This window comes from Chenopodium album, chromosome 20 (genome assembly GCF_948465745.1).
Source record: "Chenopodium album chromosome 20, dcCheAlbu1.1, whole genome shotgun sequence".
NCBI classification, from domain to species: domain Eukaryota; kingdom Viridiplantae; phylum Streptophyta; class Magnoliopsida; order Caryophyllales; family Amaranthaceae; genus Chenopodium; species Chenopodium album.
This window is the reverse complement of record NC_137853.1, coordinates 40,789,461-40,805,043: the sequence shown is the minus strand read 5'-3', so window position 1 is coordinate 40,805,043 and position 15,583 is coordinate 40,789,461. Positions and strand designations below refer to the sequence as shown.

Below are 15,583 nucleotides of genomic sequence, written 5' to 3'. Positions count from 1 at the left end.
GATGTGCTAGTGATTCATAATAACCAACACAACGAACCAAAAAATAGTGTTGTTATAACCAAAATCACACATAAACAAAAGGAAACCATTCGTTTAGGTGGGTGTAACCATCCAATTTGCTTTTAAACGGTCAATTTACATGTTTACAACTTGCACCGATTTCGTTAACTCAAACTTACCACGGACGTTTATGAAAACATATAATGGTCATATATGCTTCCAAACAATATTATGTGACCCCGAGATTTATCCACAAGGATCACAAGACACTACAAAAAAATGTCCATATAGAAACGGAATTCTACCTACGGAATTCAATCCATTTTTAAATTAGATCGAGACGGAACTAAAAATCCGTCTGTAAATTAATTTAGAGACGGAATTAAAAAAATTTGTCTCTAAATTATTTAGAGACGGAATTAAAAAATCCGTTTCTAATTTAGAGACGGAATTGAAAATTACGTCGCTAAATTAGCAATGGAATTGATATCCTGGCAACTTTATTTTCGGGCGAAAAAGGGTCAAAAAAATCCAAAATTGAAGGCTATTATACACGCTTTTTGAGAAATTTTGGAGGTTACGGGGCCTGGTGAAAAAAAATCTTGAGAGCCTTGGGATAAATCTCAGGGTCATATAATGTCGTTAGGAACCATACATGAACATAATATGTTGTCAAAAATGTCCGTGGTAAGCTTGAGTTCACGAAATCGATGCAAGTTGCGAACTGGTAAATTGACTGTTCTAAGGCATATTGAATTGTGTTACCCACCCAAACGGGCTCCCGAAGGATATTAGGGACCATGGTAAGCATATCGGCAATTTTTATTTTCGGGCGAAAAAAAAGTCAAAAAAATCCAAAATTGAAGGCTATTATCCACGCTTTTTGAGAAATTTTGGAGGTTACGGGGCCCGGTGAAAAAAAGTCTTAATATCCTAGGGGATACATCTCAGGGTTATATAATGCCGTTTGAAACCATATATGACCATTATATCTTGTCATAAATGTTCGTTATAGGCTTGAGTTCACAAAATCGTGCAAGTTGCAAACTAGTAAATTAACTGTTTAAAGGCATATTAGATGGCTTTACTATACCCACCCAAATGGGATCCCGGAGGGTATTACGGACCATGATAGACATCTTGACAATTTTTATTTTGGGGCGAAAAAAGGTCAAAAAAATCCAAAAATAAAGGCAATAGCCTTTATTTTTGGAGGTTACGGGACCCGGTGAAAAAATGTATTAAGATCCTAGGGGATACATCTCAGGGTCGTATAATGCCGTTTGGAACCATATAAGACCATAATATGTTGTCATAAATGTCCGTGGTAGGCTTGAGTTCACGAAATCGATGCAAATTGCGAACTGGTAAATTGACTATTTAAAGGCATATAAGATGGTGTTACCCACCCAAACGGGCTCCCAAAAGATATTAGGGACCATGGTAAACATATCGGCAATTTTTATTTCCGGGCGAAAAAAGGTCAAAAAAATCCAAAATTGAAGGTTGTTATCCACGTTTTTTGAGGAATTTTAGAGGTTACAAGGCCTGGTGAAAAAAAGTCTTGAGATCATAGGGGATACATCTCAGGGTCATATAATGATGTCTGGAACCATATATGTCCATTAAATGTTGTCATAAATGTCCGTTGTAGGCTTGAGTTCACGAAATCGGTACAAGTTGCGAACTAGTAAATTGTTCGTTTAAAGGCATATTGGATTGTTTTACCTACCCAAACGGGCTCCCGGAGGGTATTAGGGACCATGGTAAACATCTCGGCAATTTTTATTTTGGGGCGAAAAAAGGTCAGAAAAAATCCAAAATTGAAGGCTATTATCCACGTTTTTGAGGAATTTTGGAGGTTACGGGGCCCGGTGGAAAAAAGTCTTATGATCCTAGGGGATACATCTCAAGGTCATATAATGCCGTTTGGAACCATATATGACCATTATATGTTGTCATTAATGTCCGTGGTAATCTTAAGTTCACGAAAACAGTGCAAGTTGCAAACTGGTAAATTGACTGTTTAAAGGCATATTATATTATATGGCTTTACCCACCGAAACGGGCCCCTGCAGGGTATTACGGACCATGGAAAAAAAATCTTGGCAATTATTATATCAGGGCGAAAAAGGTCAAAAAAATCAAAATTGAAGGCTATTAACCACGCTTTTTTAGGAATTTTGGAGGTTACGGGGCCCGGTAGAAAAAAGTTTTAAGATCATAGGGGATACATCTCAGGGTCTTATAATGCCGTTTGGAACCATGTATGACCATTATATGTGGTCATAAATTTCGTGGTAGGCTTGAGTTCACGAAATTAGTGCAAGTTGCGAACTAGTAAATTGACTGTTTAATGGCATATTATATGGTTTTACCCACCGAAACGGGCCCTTGGAGGGTATTACGGACCATGGAAAAAACGTCTCGGCTATTTTTATATCAGGGCTTAAAAAGGTCAAAAAAATCCAAAATTGAAGGCTATTATCCACGCTTTTTGAGGAATTTTGGAGATTATGGTGCCCGGTGAAAAAAAGTCTTGAAACCCTAGGGGATACATTTCAGGGTCATATAATGCCGTTTGGAACCATATATGACCATTATATGTTGTCATAAATGTCCGTGATAGGCTTAAGTTCACGAAATCGGTGCAAGTTGCGAATTATAAATTAACTGTTTAAAGACATATTGGATGGCTTTACCCACCCAAACGGGCTCCCGGAGGGTATTACGGACCATGAAAAACATCTCCGCAATTTTTATTTTCGGGCGAAAAAAGGTCAAAAAAATCCAAAATTAAAGGCTATTATCCACGTTTTTGAGAAATTTTTGAGGTTATAGGTGCTCGGTGAATAAAAGTCTTAAGATCCTAGGGGATACATCTCAAGGTCATATAATGTAGTTTGCAACCATATATGACCATTATATGTTGTCATAACTGTCCGTCGTAGGCTTGAGTTCACGAAATCTATGCAAGTTGTGAATTTGTAAATTGATTGTTTAAAGGCATATAGGATGGTTTTACCCACCTAAACGGGCTCCCAGAGGGTATTAGGGACCATGGTAAACATCTCGGCAATTTTTATTTCCGAGCAAAAAAAGGTAAAAAAAAAATCCAAAATTGAAGGTTATTATCCACGCTTTTTGAGGAATTTTGGAGGTTACGGGGCCCGGTAAAAAAAAAAGTCTTAAGATCTTAGGGGATACATCTCAGGGTCATATACTGTCGTTTGGAACCATATATGACCATTATATAATGTCCGTTGTAGGCTTGAGTTCACGAAATCGGTACAAGTTGCGAACTAGTAAATTGACTGTTTAAAGGCATATTGGTTGGTTTTACCCACCCAAACGGGATCCTAGAGGGAATTAGGGACCATGTTAAACATATCATCAATTTTTATTTTCGGGCGAAAAAAGGTCAAAAAATTCTAAAATTGAGGCTATTATCCACCTTTTTTTTGGAATTTTGGAGGTTTTGGGGCCTAGTGTCGAAAAGTCTTGTGATCCTAGAGGATACATCTCGGGGTCACATATTGTCCTTTGGAAGTATATATAACCATTATATGTTGTCATAAACGTCAGTGGTAGGCTTGAATTAACGAAATTGATGCAAGTTGTAACTTGTAAGCATGTAAATTGACCGTTTAAAGGCAAATTGAATGGTTCCACCCACCTAATTGGATGGTTTCCTCTTTACATTATTTCTCAAAATTTTATTTTGATTATACTACCTTTTTCATCCAAATATATAAAATTGACCATAAATTGTTGCTAATTCGTAGTATAAAATAATAGTCAACTTTCATCCTTAGTTATTAAAAAAGTCAAGTTTTAGAAAGTGTCCATATGACCTTATCTTTAATGTGTGAATAAAGAAACATGTGAACTTTAGGGTCTCATCATTTTAGTATATGCATCATACTTTTAGGCTCCCAAATTACCTCATTGCCTAGCCTGACCTTATAACATGACATTCTCTTCATTCATTTTTGTACTAAGCTATAGTTTACAAGTTAGAAAGTGTCATTCAAAAAGTTTAGCCCTTGCGTACAAGACATACATTTTTAATTTTGAAACGAAAGGAGTACTATCTAGTATCCACTGCTACTACTACTACTTGTCTACTACGACTATTACAAAACTACGCGAAGTAGTATAATTAGTATGACAAATGTAAAGCTTCAATTACAAGCTTGATTAGCCTTCTTAAGTAATTGGGCCTGTTGGGCTGCATCATTCTCAGAGAATAGGCCCTGTAAAAGAAGAGATTTAACCTCCCAAGCCTTGTAAGGGTAGCCCAATCTAGCATAGGAGTTCAACAAGGCAGCACTTGACTCCTTCAATAGTCTTGCAAAGGCATTCTCAACGTCGTCGTTTCGTGTTGCTGCTTCCAACATTGTCATATCAGATCTGAACCGTTCGATTGCCCTTGATCCAAACACCTTTGACACCGTTGATCTTTGTGGGACCATCTTTGGCCATTCTTCCCTCCTTGTGCTCCAGTACCTACACCACCCCCAACATTAACGAGTTACCGAGTTAACTCGGGATAATTTTGTCCTAGGTAACTAAGGTCGACTCGAGTCAACTGTAGTACTCTCTTCGTCTCTTTTTAATCTTTACGCTTTGACTAATTTTTCTATCGTACCCATACATACTAGACAGAGACAGGCAGATAGGCATCAAAAGCACATCCGACCCGATCCGAAAATATCGGGCATGACAATTTAGTACAGTATGACTTAACTTTAAAAATTTACCCGACCTGACCCGACCATATCAGACCCGATTCGATCATCCGAATTGACACTCCTAGCAAACGGTGTTAACCTGACCCGAACCGACCTAACCCGAAATTAATTTAACATGATTTAAATTTGAAAGAGACTTGATCTAACATGATCTCACCGAATCCGACTCAAACACCAGAATTTGAAATCAGAATAAATTCATCCAAAGGTATTATTCAAACCAACATACAAACTCGGACGATTCAAACCGAGTTGACTCAGTTAAAAAAAATGCTGAAATGCAGAAAGAGAGAGGACTTACTGAGGAGTGCATCTTCCTCTGTGTCTAGTGAAGAGGAAGCCAGGCCTAGCAGCAGCCACTGAAGAAGACGATAAGCAGCAGTAAAGCAGTAGTAGCACCAAGAACAGAGCGAGTTGACTCAGTGAATGAGAAGAGTTCACCATTTTTTTGTAGTCTTTTCTTTTTTAAGGACTAGCTTTTCATCGGTAATTTGTAGAAAATAGTGAGATATTATCCTCAAATTTTGTACTATTTGAATAGAATTTTGAAAAGGAGGTTTCTAGTAATTGTTTATACAGTAGTACAGTGCAAGTGACTGCTATGTTTGTCTCAATGTCTCCGCTCATTTTTAAATACGGACTAACTCAACGGTAAGGGTCCCGTGAGTTTTAATACGTACAGTAGTATATTCATACTCCTTTTGATATTAAATTCAGAATCAAACTTTAACTACAAATGACCAAATTTTACAATCAATTGTACCTAATCATATCAGTTGGTACAACCGGCTATATGCTGTATGAATTGTAAGAAAAATGTTAATATTTTTTTTTTTTTGACAAAGATTTCATACAACGAAGCAGAAGTACAAAATGAGAAATAGAAAAAAAAACAAGAAACACAAAATAACAAAGGAAAGAAAACAACAATCAAAAAGACCAGAAAAAAAAATGGCGTCGACGAGCACGAACAGCCAACCAATGAGCTGGAGCAATCTAGAGACGAGGAACCTTACGAATCCAGCAGGAATCAAATTGTTAATATTAAACGTAACAAAAGGGTAAATGTTGCAATTTTTAATTTTGACAAATTTTCTTGTACGAGTATTAATAGCACCCTAACCAATAATTCCAACAAAATGTAAAGATCAAAAGGGATGAGAGAGCACTTCGTACATAATAAGCCAAATTTTATCCCTTATCAAAGGGTTATTGGAGATCACTGAGATTTAAAACGGCTCCCAGTTCCATCAAGAAAACGATCTGTATGCCATCCTTTACCCTGCAGTTCAGATAGAAATTGGGGGAACACACTCTCCATTTTCTCGTAAGCCTCAAGTAATACACTGGGGCTAAGACCATCGTAATAAGATTGCTCGATATTTGATGCATATGCAGCAACTAACCACCCTCTTATAGCATCTTCTCCAGTCGCATTTTGCTCTAGCACCATGTTGGTACAGTTGTTTCCTTGGCTTAAAACAAACTTTTCTTCCGGAAATATTTCTTTCCATTTTAAGAATGTTGATGGTTTGGTAGCCTTGTGCAGAGCTCTTCCAACTAAAACATTTCCGGCATCTTCTATGAGACGCCCTGGAAATATTAGGTCTTCCTTGTATCTGAGGTTAGCAGGAGTTGATATCTTACCCATCTGAAAACAAAAATGAAATAATTCAAATGACGTAAAACCAACTTAAATGTCACTTGGAAGTTTATGAATGATGAGATTTCATGAGCATAAAACCAACCTTTAGGAAATCAGCCACTAGCAAAGCGGTTCTTTGAGGATTTAATGTGTTGACAGGAACAGCTTTCATTTCCTCTACAACACTAAATACATGCAAAACTGAAAGAAGGGGTGCAGCAATAACCTGTACAACAATCTTATATGATAAGACCACTGAATATCACAGGTGAATGTAACGAAAGAAGGCTTTGTTAATAATTAATAATTAGAGACTTCTCCCTTGTACAAAATTAAGCTTATTTTTTTAATTTAAGTAACCAAACCACACTTGTATATGAACAATCATATGCTATAGGTTCACACATTAGAAATCAATTATTTACCTAGAGATTCAGAATATCATTTCATGATGAAGAATTAACACAATCACAAAGTTCCAACTAAATTTTGGCTAGACTATATAGTTTATAATATGAGCATATAATTCCTACAAAAACCATTTTTGGCACAAGGTGCCTCTGACTTCCACAATTCCACATCATTAATCTGTGGGAAGGCTGGATTGAAGTCAAATGTGACCAAGAGATATACTTCTCACATATTTTGAATATTTTTTCCCATTTACTGATACTTGGATAGCAAATTTGAAAATTGAAATGACACTTTTTTTTTTTTTTTCTCTCCCCACATTTTTCTTTGTACCCTCACAAAATGATTTTCATATATCAAGTCATAAATGTATCATATTTTGATCTAATGGAATGAGTTTTGAGTTACAAAAGTTTTTAGAATCTAACAAGCAATAAACATGGTGAACTTTACCTTTCCTTGAATGGATGAGCACACAGTGGATGCTAGAGTGATTCCTGCCCCCATTCCAATTACATTGAAGAGCGTCGATAAGGCCTCCCCTTTAGCAACGAGATCACTAAGGTTTCCTTCTTTAGCAAATGAAGAATATAGTGGCAATCTCGTGGCTCTAGCAGCAACAGTAGCCATTCCCTATCATGCAAAATGAGATAAAATTTCACTGTTAGTATGTAATGTGAGAAGAAGATCCAAATGGCTCAAAACGAACTTTTGACATTATATAAAATATACCCCAGCAGCAAACAAATACAGTAAGAAAAAGAAAACCTCAACAACTCGACTGGCTTGCATGCTTTTACATAGAAGATATAAGCACACTTACAAGTTACAACTGAAAAAAGAGATAATACCCAGAGATGCGCTCGTTAAACAAATTCTGTTTCAAATTAGCTTTACTATACCGGATAGTTGAAGTTCATTCATACGTGGAAATAGAATAAATAAATAAAATACCTTTGCAAAATTTCCAAGGCCAGCCATTTCAAGAAAAAGATGTGGGCATATTGGAGACAAAACTTCCAAGCCAGTGCCGAAGTCATACAGAACATCAGCTGAAAGATGTGGAGCCAAAAAAATATGCATCAAACAGAAAGCATAGAATAATAAAATTAAAAGTACCAGATATGCTTTAAACTAAGGTGCAAAACTATATCAATTCATTTAAAAGATGTAGCGACTTGTTGTGAGGATGTGAGCTAACCAAATATTCTCCACCGCTTTGGTTCTGAATCCATCCTAGCACCAAGATTGCTGCAAATTAGCTTCCCAACGTGCTCCATACCATCTTTCAGTACCTATAGGCAATTTACATTATCAAAGTTAAAACAAATAGAAATTAAATTGCTTCTACAATTAAACAGGGATTCTATAGATAGTAGCTCACCCAGCTAACTACAGTTGCTTGTGCAGGTGTTGGCCGTAATCCTGCAGCAAATAGCAGGGACTGCAGAAGAGTAAGAATTTGATGATAGAAACATGCATCAGGGTGCTCATCTAATATTAAGCACATTACAGTACACTGAAACACAATTGCCTCGATTCCCAACCAGAAATAAGGTTTTTCAAATAAACTATACATAGATGTGGCAAAGGTCAACCCCAAATAAAATAAATAAACACTACAATTATAGGCTTCAAGACAAAAAACATGCAAGAGTGAGTTTGGTTCAGAAAATTCCAGTTTACATATAAAGCTTAAAATGACATTAAAAATTTTAAGAGAAGTGGAATGAATTTTAAGCCATTCTTAATATTCACCATTGTTTGGTTCACTTTTTTGTCCACTATGATATATGATCTTGCTTACTTTTTCAAACATTCTTTTTTCTCTCTCGCTGTGTCTCACCTCTCACTCTCACTCATACACACATAGTTCATCTTTCTCTCCTAATCTACTGTTGTTTTATTTTCTATCAAACATTAAATTTCTGCAGAAGAAGAAACCTCATTTTCTATCTTATCTTTAATCTTTGACAGTTGCTTTGATTTCTACCAAAATTCTGTTCTCTCTCAGGAAGGGGATCTAAAAGCTAAGGGGAGTGACAGGGTTTACTTCATTGCAACAGTCAGGCTTATAGAAAAAGAAATATTTACTTTTAACCAAACATCAAGGGATATAAACTTTTTCCAAATCCCAAAATAAGGTATGAAAATTCCTTGACAAACTAATGGAAATCAGAGAGCCTCACATTTGATGAAATACATGCCCCATTTAGTTCAGTTAACATATCATGGTCTATCTATCAGTTTCAAGCCATAATCATAGTAGTACAATAACAGGTTTTCCTTGTACACATTGCAATTCCACTGAAAACCAACCTATTTTGACATTTACGGATACAATAGGCTTAACAGAGAAAACAGTGAGATGTTTGTCAAGGATTAAAAAGAGATGACCTGAGTCGAGAGAACAGACAATGCTGCACTGGTAAAATGTTGTAGAGCTCGAAATTGCGTATATCTACCATAACCCTCATTCACACTGCACCATCAAAAACATCAACCACATTTTCAAGTCAATAATGCTTGCCTTTTTTAGTGAAACAAATTAAAAACCAAATCAATTTCATCCCACCTATATGGATATCCAGAGGGAAAGAATGTATTGAGAAAGGATTCAGTCACCCTTTTAACAACAGGTCTTGAATCCTCAAGCATTTTAACCTTAAAAAACCCCAATATAATCACAACTTAGCATTAAATACAAAAGAAACAAAGCAATAAAGAACCCTAATTCTGAAAATCAAGAGGCTGAAATCAAATTACACATTTTCCAAGCCCTACCTTCACAAATTGAATCAAATTTCCCAAATTTCAGCTCAAATTAACAGAAACCATAATTCTAAATTACCCATATCTTCAAAATTCTAAATCCCCCAAAACTAAATTCTTCAAATTTCCAACACACCCACTATACTTCATGAATAAATCAAACCATAGAATCAATATTAGCAGAAATTTGACTCTAAAATAGTACTTTTTATCACCAGCAATTTAGAAAGTGCAAATTTTGAATTAGAAAAGCAAGAAAAGAGAGAGACTAACAGAGAAACGACCATCTGGGTCGAATTGAAAATGGCGGGAGATGTTCTCGGAGGTTTCAACCCACCAAATAGGGCCCACTTCTTCAACCTTCTGCAATTTCTGGGGTTCTTTCCTCTGCATTGTTGGTAATTTTTCCTAAACCCCATAATCAAAATGTTAAGAATTAAACAATAAAAATAAAGCTTAAAATTAACGAGGAATTGAATAGAATTGAAAACTTCCATTGATGAATGCATAACTCATACCAGCAAGTTCATTTTCAACAGCTAAAAGTTCCAAAGAGAAGTGAGAGAAAGGTACAGTAGATAGAGGTGGACTCTGTATTGTTATGGGGGAACTCTTTAATTTGGATTTGGACCGATTTGATGATTTGGTCTAATAACTAATTGGAGAAACCCAAACCATATGAAATTTTACTAACTAACACTGAAGTGAGCTGAATTAAACTAAATATTTTACGAAAGGAGAAAATTAGGAACTGAAGTATAAAACTGAATATTTAATGAGAGGAGAAAATTAGGAATTGAACTGAATTTAAAATAAATAAGCTAAAGAGAACGGGCCCTAAAAATTGAAATATTTTACAAGTACTATTGTGAAGTATACAATTTGATGTGTTTTGTCACTAATTTGCCCCTTTTAAGTTAAGAAAATTCTCCACTACCCCTATTTGGCTATTTATATACATAAAATCTAAAAAATACATAAATTATGCTAGGAGATACAATTATCATTGTTCAGAGCTAAATTTTATACTCTTTGAGTATAGATATCTTTAATTGCATAATAGTAAAAATGTATACTGTATAACAGTTGAATATTAATAAACTAATTATTAAGACGGATCAAATAAGAGCCAATATGACTAAATTATGTTTTATATATTAAGAGTAATTAAGAAGAATCTTTTAATTAGTGTCAAGATTTCAAATGGGAAGATAATTATGAAAAAAGGAGAGAAATAGAAGTTCACATATATAACATGATTAATTAATTAGTGAGTTGTTAGTTGAATTTGAAAAAAAATAATCACTATTAGCCAAATACAATAAATTTTTTAATCATTGATTCACCACAAGTCATATCAATCCACACTCAAAAGGGTATATTAGAATTTCACAAGGTTACTGTTATAGTTCGAGGTTAAAACAAAGTACAAGTTTAAAAGAAATGCACATTTTAAAAGTTTAGAAGAATTTCAAAAGATTAGTGTTAAAGATCGAAGTCATGAATTATTTGAGATGAGCTACTATTAGATCTTACATGTATTTAATAGCATAGATTCCCATATAATACAACAATATTTATGGACCCTCTATTTGTTGTTTAAACACCCTTAACCTTAAGTTTCAATAACTTTCAAGGGAGTTTGTCAATTCATCAATAAATCCAAGTTTGGCTGATATTAGATACATTTAGGAAAGTATATATGATCCATTGCTATTGAGCAACAAGCCAACAACACAGGGAATCTGGTTTAGTTTGTTTGGCCACACTGCTCCCTATACAGGCCCAAAAACTAAGAAATCTGAACTTTCATTATCAAGAAAATTACTTCAATTCCTCTGATTTACATGTACATCAGAGACTGTACTCCCCAACCCCAACCCTCCACAAATGGCACCAAACCCCCAGAAAGAAAAAGGAAAAAAAAGAAATGCAGTATACATTGGCTGCTGTATTCAGATGGATCAGTGACACATAGGTCCTTGTTTGATGGTATACGATCCTCTATCATATCATCTGCTATAGCATTACGCTAGAAAGTGTCTGAAAACATCAGCTAGTAGATCTTTCTGGTAGTAGACTAGTAGTTAACTGCTACATTTCAGCATCATCATCATAATCGAAATCCTGATCGTTATGTTTGATTCTTTTCCCTTCTCTAGCTCCTCTGCCCTTCTTCGGTTTGCCCCTGTAATTTGAACAGATAAACCTCAGTGTGATTAAAAAAAATGTAGCAGATATTGACTGTATGAATGTAAGTTGCAGTATAGTAAAGATCATGAAGTTGTGATGAAAAGTAAATCAACTAGTTCTAACTTAAAAGACAGATGACACGAACATTGTACAAACAAAACACAATAAGTAGATGTAATTTGTGAATAGCAGTACAACCCAAAAATATACCACATAAATTCAAACCACCTTTTCCTATTTATGATGAAAGTAGCACTTACTGTCCATTTCCGGCCACACCAATTCTATATCGACCTGGACCAGATTCCAATCTTCCATCTACCAATATACGCAGCAAGCATCAGAATATGATTTAAGAAATTCTGATGGGAAGAAAATTGCTCATATGACAGATGAAAAGCACACCTTCTCTTCCATATGCTTGCTCTTCCGCCTACAGTGGAACCAGCCAACAAACACAACAAGATGATTAGTGTGACCATCAAAATAGAACATATATTAAAAAATCCTATATATCGGTCTGAGAGACGAATCTAATTCCTGAACAAAAGCTGCATGAAGGAGAAATAGTCACTCCATCTGACATTATGATATACAAATGTAACAGACAATCTGGAATCATAATATTCTTCTGCATGCCTTCACAAGATCACCATCAGAGTTACATGGTAAAACCTACTCCATATCATTTTTAGCTCATGCTAACATTTAAAAAAACCAATAATCTGTACTACTCAAACAAAAAACTTATTGAATTTTAATATACTTCTTAAATGCTAACAATACGTCCGTCATCGTTCCCAAATGAATATATGCTAAAAACAAAGCGAAACTGAGAATAAGTGGGATTTGTATTCACCTAGGTCAATCTCACAAGTGGTTGGCTAATGCACTAGATCTAGTGATTCCATTCAGAATTTCATCAGAATCCTGGAGGAAATTATTTCACACACAACTACACAAGATGTCTTATATCAAGGTCCAGCCAAACAGATGAGAAATAGCAAGGTCTCTAGTCATTGTTGCTGTTCCCACTTGTATTAATATACTAATCTCAGCACTTCATCAACACGAGACATTCAAAACAAAAAGAAAAAGAGCATGCTACCATATGTAAGATGCAATATACATACTGCTGGTGAGGTAATTGAAGATAGAGAAAATAGCCTGTCTTCTGGCTGAAACTTCCTGGACCTCTTCAGCCTAAACATAGAACCAGGAGAACATTACATACAATGATACAGACCTACTATTAGTGAGAAGATCTCAATCAACAACCAAATTAAGTGAAGTTACCTAAATATTGATTTCAACATGAATAATTATAAAGAGCAAAAGGAACTATAAGAAATATACATCTACAAGTGCTTGGGACAAACCCACATACTGCCACAAAAATATCCATATTTAAACGGTTAAACCTATGCTGATAGTTCAGAATATTCTTAAAACTTCACTCTTTGAAGAGTCAAGAAATTTGACTTAAAGCAATCATTCAATCATTAATGATAACAGATCAGATTTCTAACTCTTTTGTTATATGCAACAGAATTAAATTGTCATTCGCATAAGCATATTGTAATAACATCAGTCATTAAGATTTATGAATACATAAGTAAATAAGGAACTAAAGATGAAAGATATTGGGAAAGAGTTTAGGGATGTACAGTGTGGTGCTCTTTGATGTAGATAAGAACCCATCATAACCTTTCAATACATTTCCACATTGGCTAGGGTCTTGTAAATAAGTCGTCTCCATGTCAAAGACCTGCACTTGCAACAATACACTTGTCACAGTTTGAATCTTAATGGATGATGAGAACAAAAGAAAGAGGTTATAGTCCCAACATGAAAGTTATAAATAATAGTTGTGTTGACAATATTAGATTGCTTTCTTTTGTAAAACATCCTTTCCACATTGTTGTCATGTCATGAGAAACTTACTCGGGTATGATTATATTATCATATACCAATCAAAGCAGCTTAACTTAAGCATTCCAATCTATGATGACATGGTTTAAAATTTTCTTGAGGTTTAATCTATTGAAAGTGTTGGCAAGGTCACACTTTGGGTGGGTGAGGATTTAAATCCTTTTCTTTTTATAAAATCCAATGCCATCTACTAAAAATTCAAAGTTGGCAAATGCATAAACAGTTACAGTATTCCACAATGTAAGAGCTCTTACAAAAGCACTTCCTGGTTCCTACACCGCGATTACATAGCCAATAAACCCAATATAGAAAGATGGGATTTAAATTCCAAGGATACACTATTAAGTCTTGACAGTGGACACAACAATCCCACAAATTTGAAGGCACAAAGCACCTTCAATGACAATGAATTACCTCATTGATCATAACAAAACCCGAGTCATTCGATAACCCGAATAGACAAAATTACATACAGCAGAATCTAGGGACAACGTTTTTTTCAATACAGAATCTTCAAACAGCAAAGAGTATAAAGCACAAAACATACAACAAATACAAATTCTTAATCAAATACACCCATTCACTTGCTGATCAATAAAATGTAAATCAAACCTATTGGAATAGTTCATGTCAGACAATTGATCCTGGCAATTTGACTAAAATCATCTCAAAAAATCCCAAAAAAAACCCATAATTTCACTGATTCAATCAACATGAACAAACAATAAATCAATCAACACAAACCCCATGAATCATACAATGTGGGATTTGGGGAAATCACCTGTTTCTCAATGTTTCTGAGTTCTTCATGAATCTTAGCTCTTTTAGTCAAAAGAGAAGCCAAAACTGCAGATGGGTTTGAAGGATTTCGGTGCCCTAAAAAACCAAGAACACCCATTTAAATCTAGAATTACAGCAAAATTAAGAAAATAAAAGAATAGAGAAATAGGGTTCATCGAGTTTGATCTTACCCTCTGATTCCATAAGGGGTACTTTTTAGCGGGGAAAATTTGAAAAACAGGTAGAAGATCAGAGCTTTCTCAAAGGTTGTTTTTTGTTTCGTAGTACCATGTAAATTTATGATCGATATCAACTTGCTAGGGCACTCTATACCGGTTTCGAAACGCCTTTCAAGGAGTTGAATTACCCCTAATTTCTTGGGTTATAGACTATAGCCCAACTCTATAACCCAACTCAACTTGATGGTCGTGACTCGTGGTGTGTGGGTGTGGTATGTTGGCCGTCTTAGCCACGGTATTTAAAACGTGGTTGTTTGGTGTCATTCAATAAACAATGAAGTTTGACATAACATTTATAAAGTAAATGGGTTATTGACATCAAACATATGAAAAAATTAGTCAGATTTTTGTTGCAAGAGAGCTAATGACCTAATGTGTACGGAGAGAATGTAAATTTATTCCAAGAGACACAATGTTAATTGTGTTGATAGCGTAGTTGAGTTTCCTTCTCACATTGATGATACAAAATATAGTTAAGGAGTTATTTTGTAACCTTTAGAGGATTAATTAAAGAGGATGTTAGTTGCTAAATTTCTTTTAATCTATTGAGATTCACACCATGAAATTGGAATAGCTTTACCTTCACTTAATTAGTGACACCTTCAAATTGACTCATTATTAGCTAAAATACAATTGTATATTTGTATGGAGTATGGTGTTGTATAGAACCACTACTACCTCACTCATAACGATTTATACCATAATAAATCATCATTCTTTTTGTATAAGAAAAAAAAATTCCGATTTAATTGTTCTAGATCACGCAATAATTACTCTTTATAAAAATCTAAATATTTGATGAATATCAAGAAAGACAAAATACATAATTACAAATATTTCGTAAAATAGAATTACAA

The 15,583-nt window shown here is 34.9% G+C and overlaps 3 protein-coding genes across 3 annotated transcripts; all 3 read right to left on the bottom strand.

Annotated features, from left to right (window-relative positions):
• Positions 1–4,008: 4,008 nt before the first annotated feature.
• Positions 4,009–5,310, bottom strand: LOC145599274 (uncharacterized). The gene is made up of 2 exons (XM_081655673.1): positions 5,056–5,310; positions 4,009–4,509 (listed from the first exon to the last, which is right to left on the bottom strand). Exons 1-2 carry the CDS (start codon positions 5,196–5,198, stop codon positions 4,185–4,187), a joined length of 468 nt encoding a protein of 155 aa, XP_081511799.1. The 5' UTR covers positions 5,199–5,310; the 3' UTR covers positions 4,009–4,184.
• Positions 5,311–5,522: 212 nt separating this feature from the next.
• LOC145598688 (protein root UVB sensitive 2, chloroplastic-like) lies at positions 5,523–10,184 on the bottom strand. Its single transcript, XM_081655067.1, has 10 exons — positions 10,101–10,184; positions 9,856–9,990; positions 9,386–9,474; positions 9,208–9,292; positions 8,195–8,254; positions 8,012–8,105; positions 7,765–7,862; positions 7,264–7,443; positions 6,503–6,625; positions 5,523–6,405 (listed from the first exon to the last, which is right to left on the bottom strand). The coding sequence occupies exons 1-10, from the start codon at positions 10,110–10,112 to the stop codon at positions 5,974–5,976; spliced, it is 1,308 nt and encodes a 435-aa protein (XP_081511193.1). The 5' UTR covers positions 10,113–10,184; the 3' UTR covers positions 5,523–5,973.
• A 1,297-nt stretch (positions 10,185–11,481) lies between these two features.
• Positions 11,482–14,850, bottom strand: LOC145599321 (uncharacterized). Its single transcript, XM_081655719.1, has 7 exons — positions 14,679–14,850; positions 14,489–14,583; positions 13,443–13,543; positions 12,909–12,978; positions 12,181–12,208; positions 12,036–12,093; positions 11,482–11,770 (listed from the first exon to the last, which is right to left on the bottom strand). Exons 1-7 carry the CDS (start codon positions 14,689–14,691, stop codon positions 11,677–11,679), a joined length of 459 nt encoding a protein of 152 aa, XP_081511845.1. The 5' UTR covers positions 14,692–14,850; the 3' UTR covers positions 11,482–11,676.
• Positions 14,851–15,583: the final 733 nt, after the last annotated feature.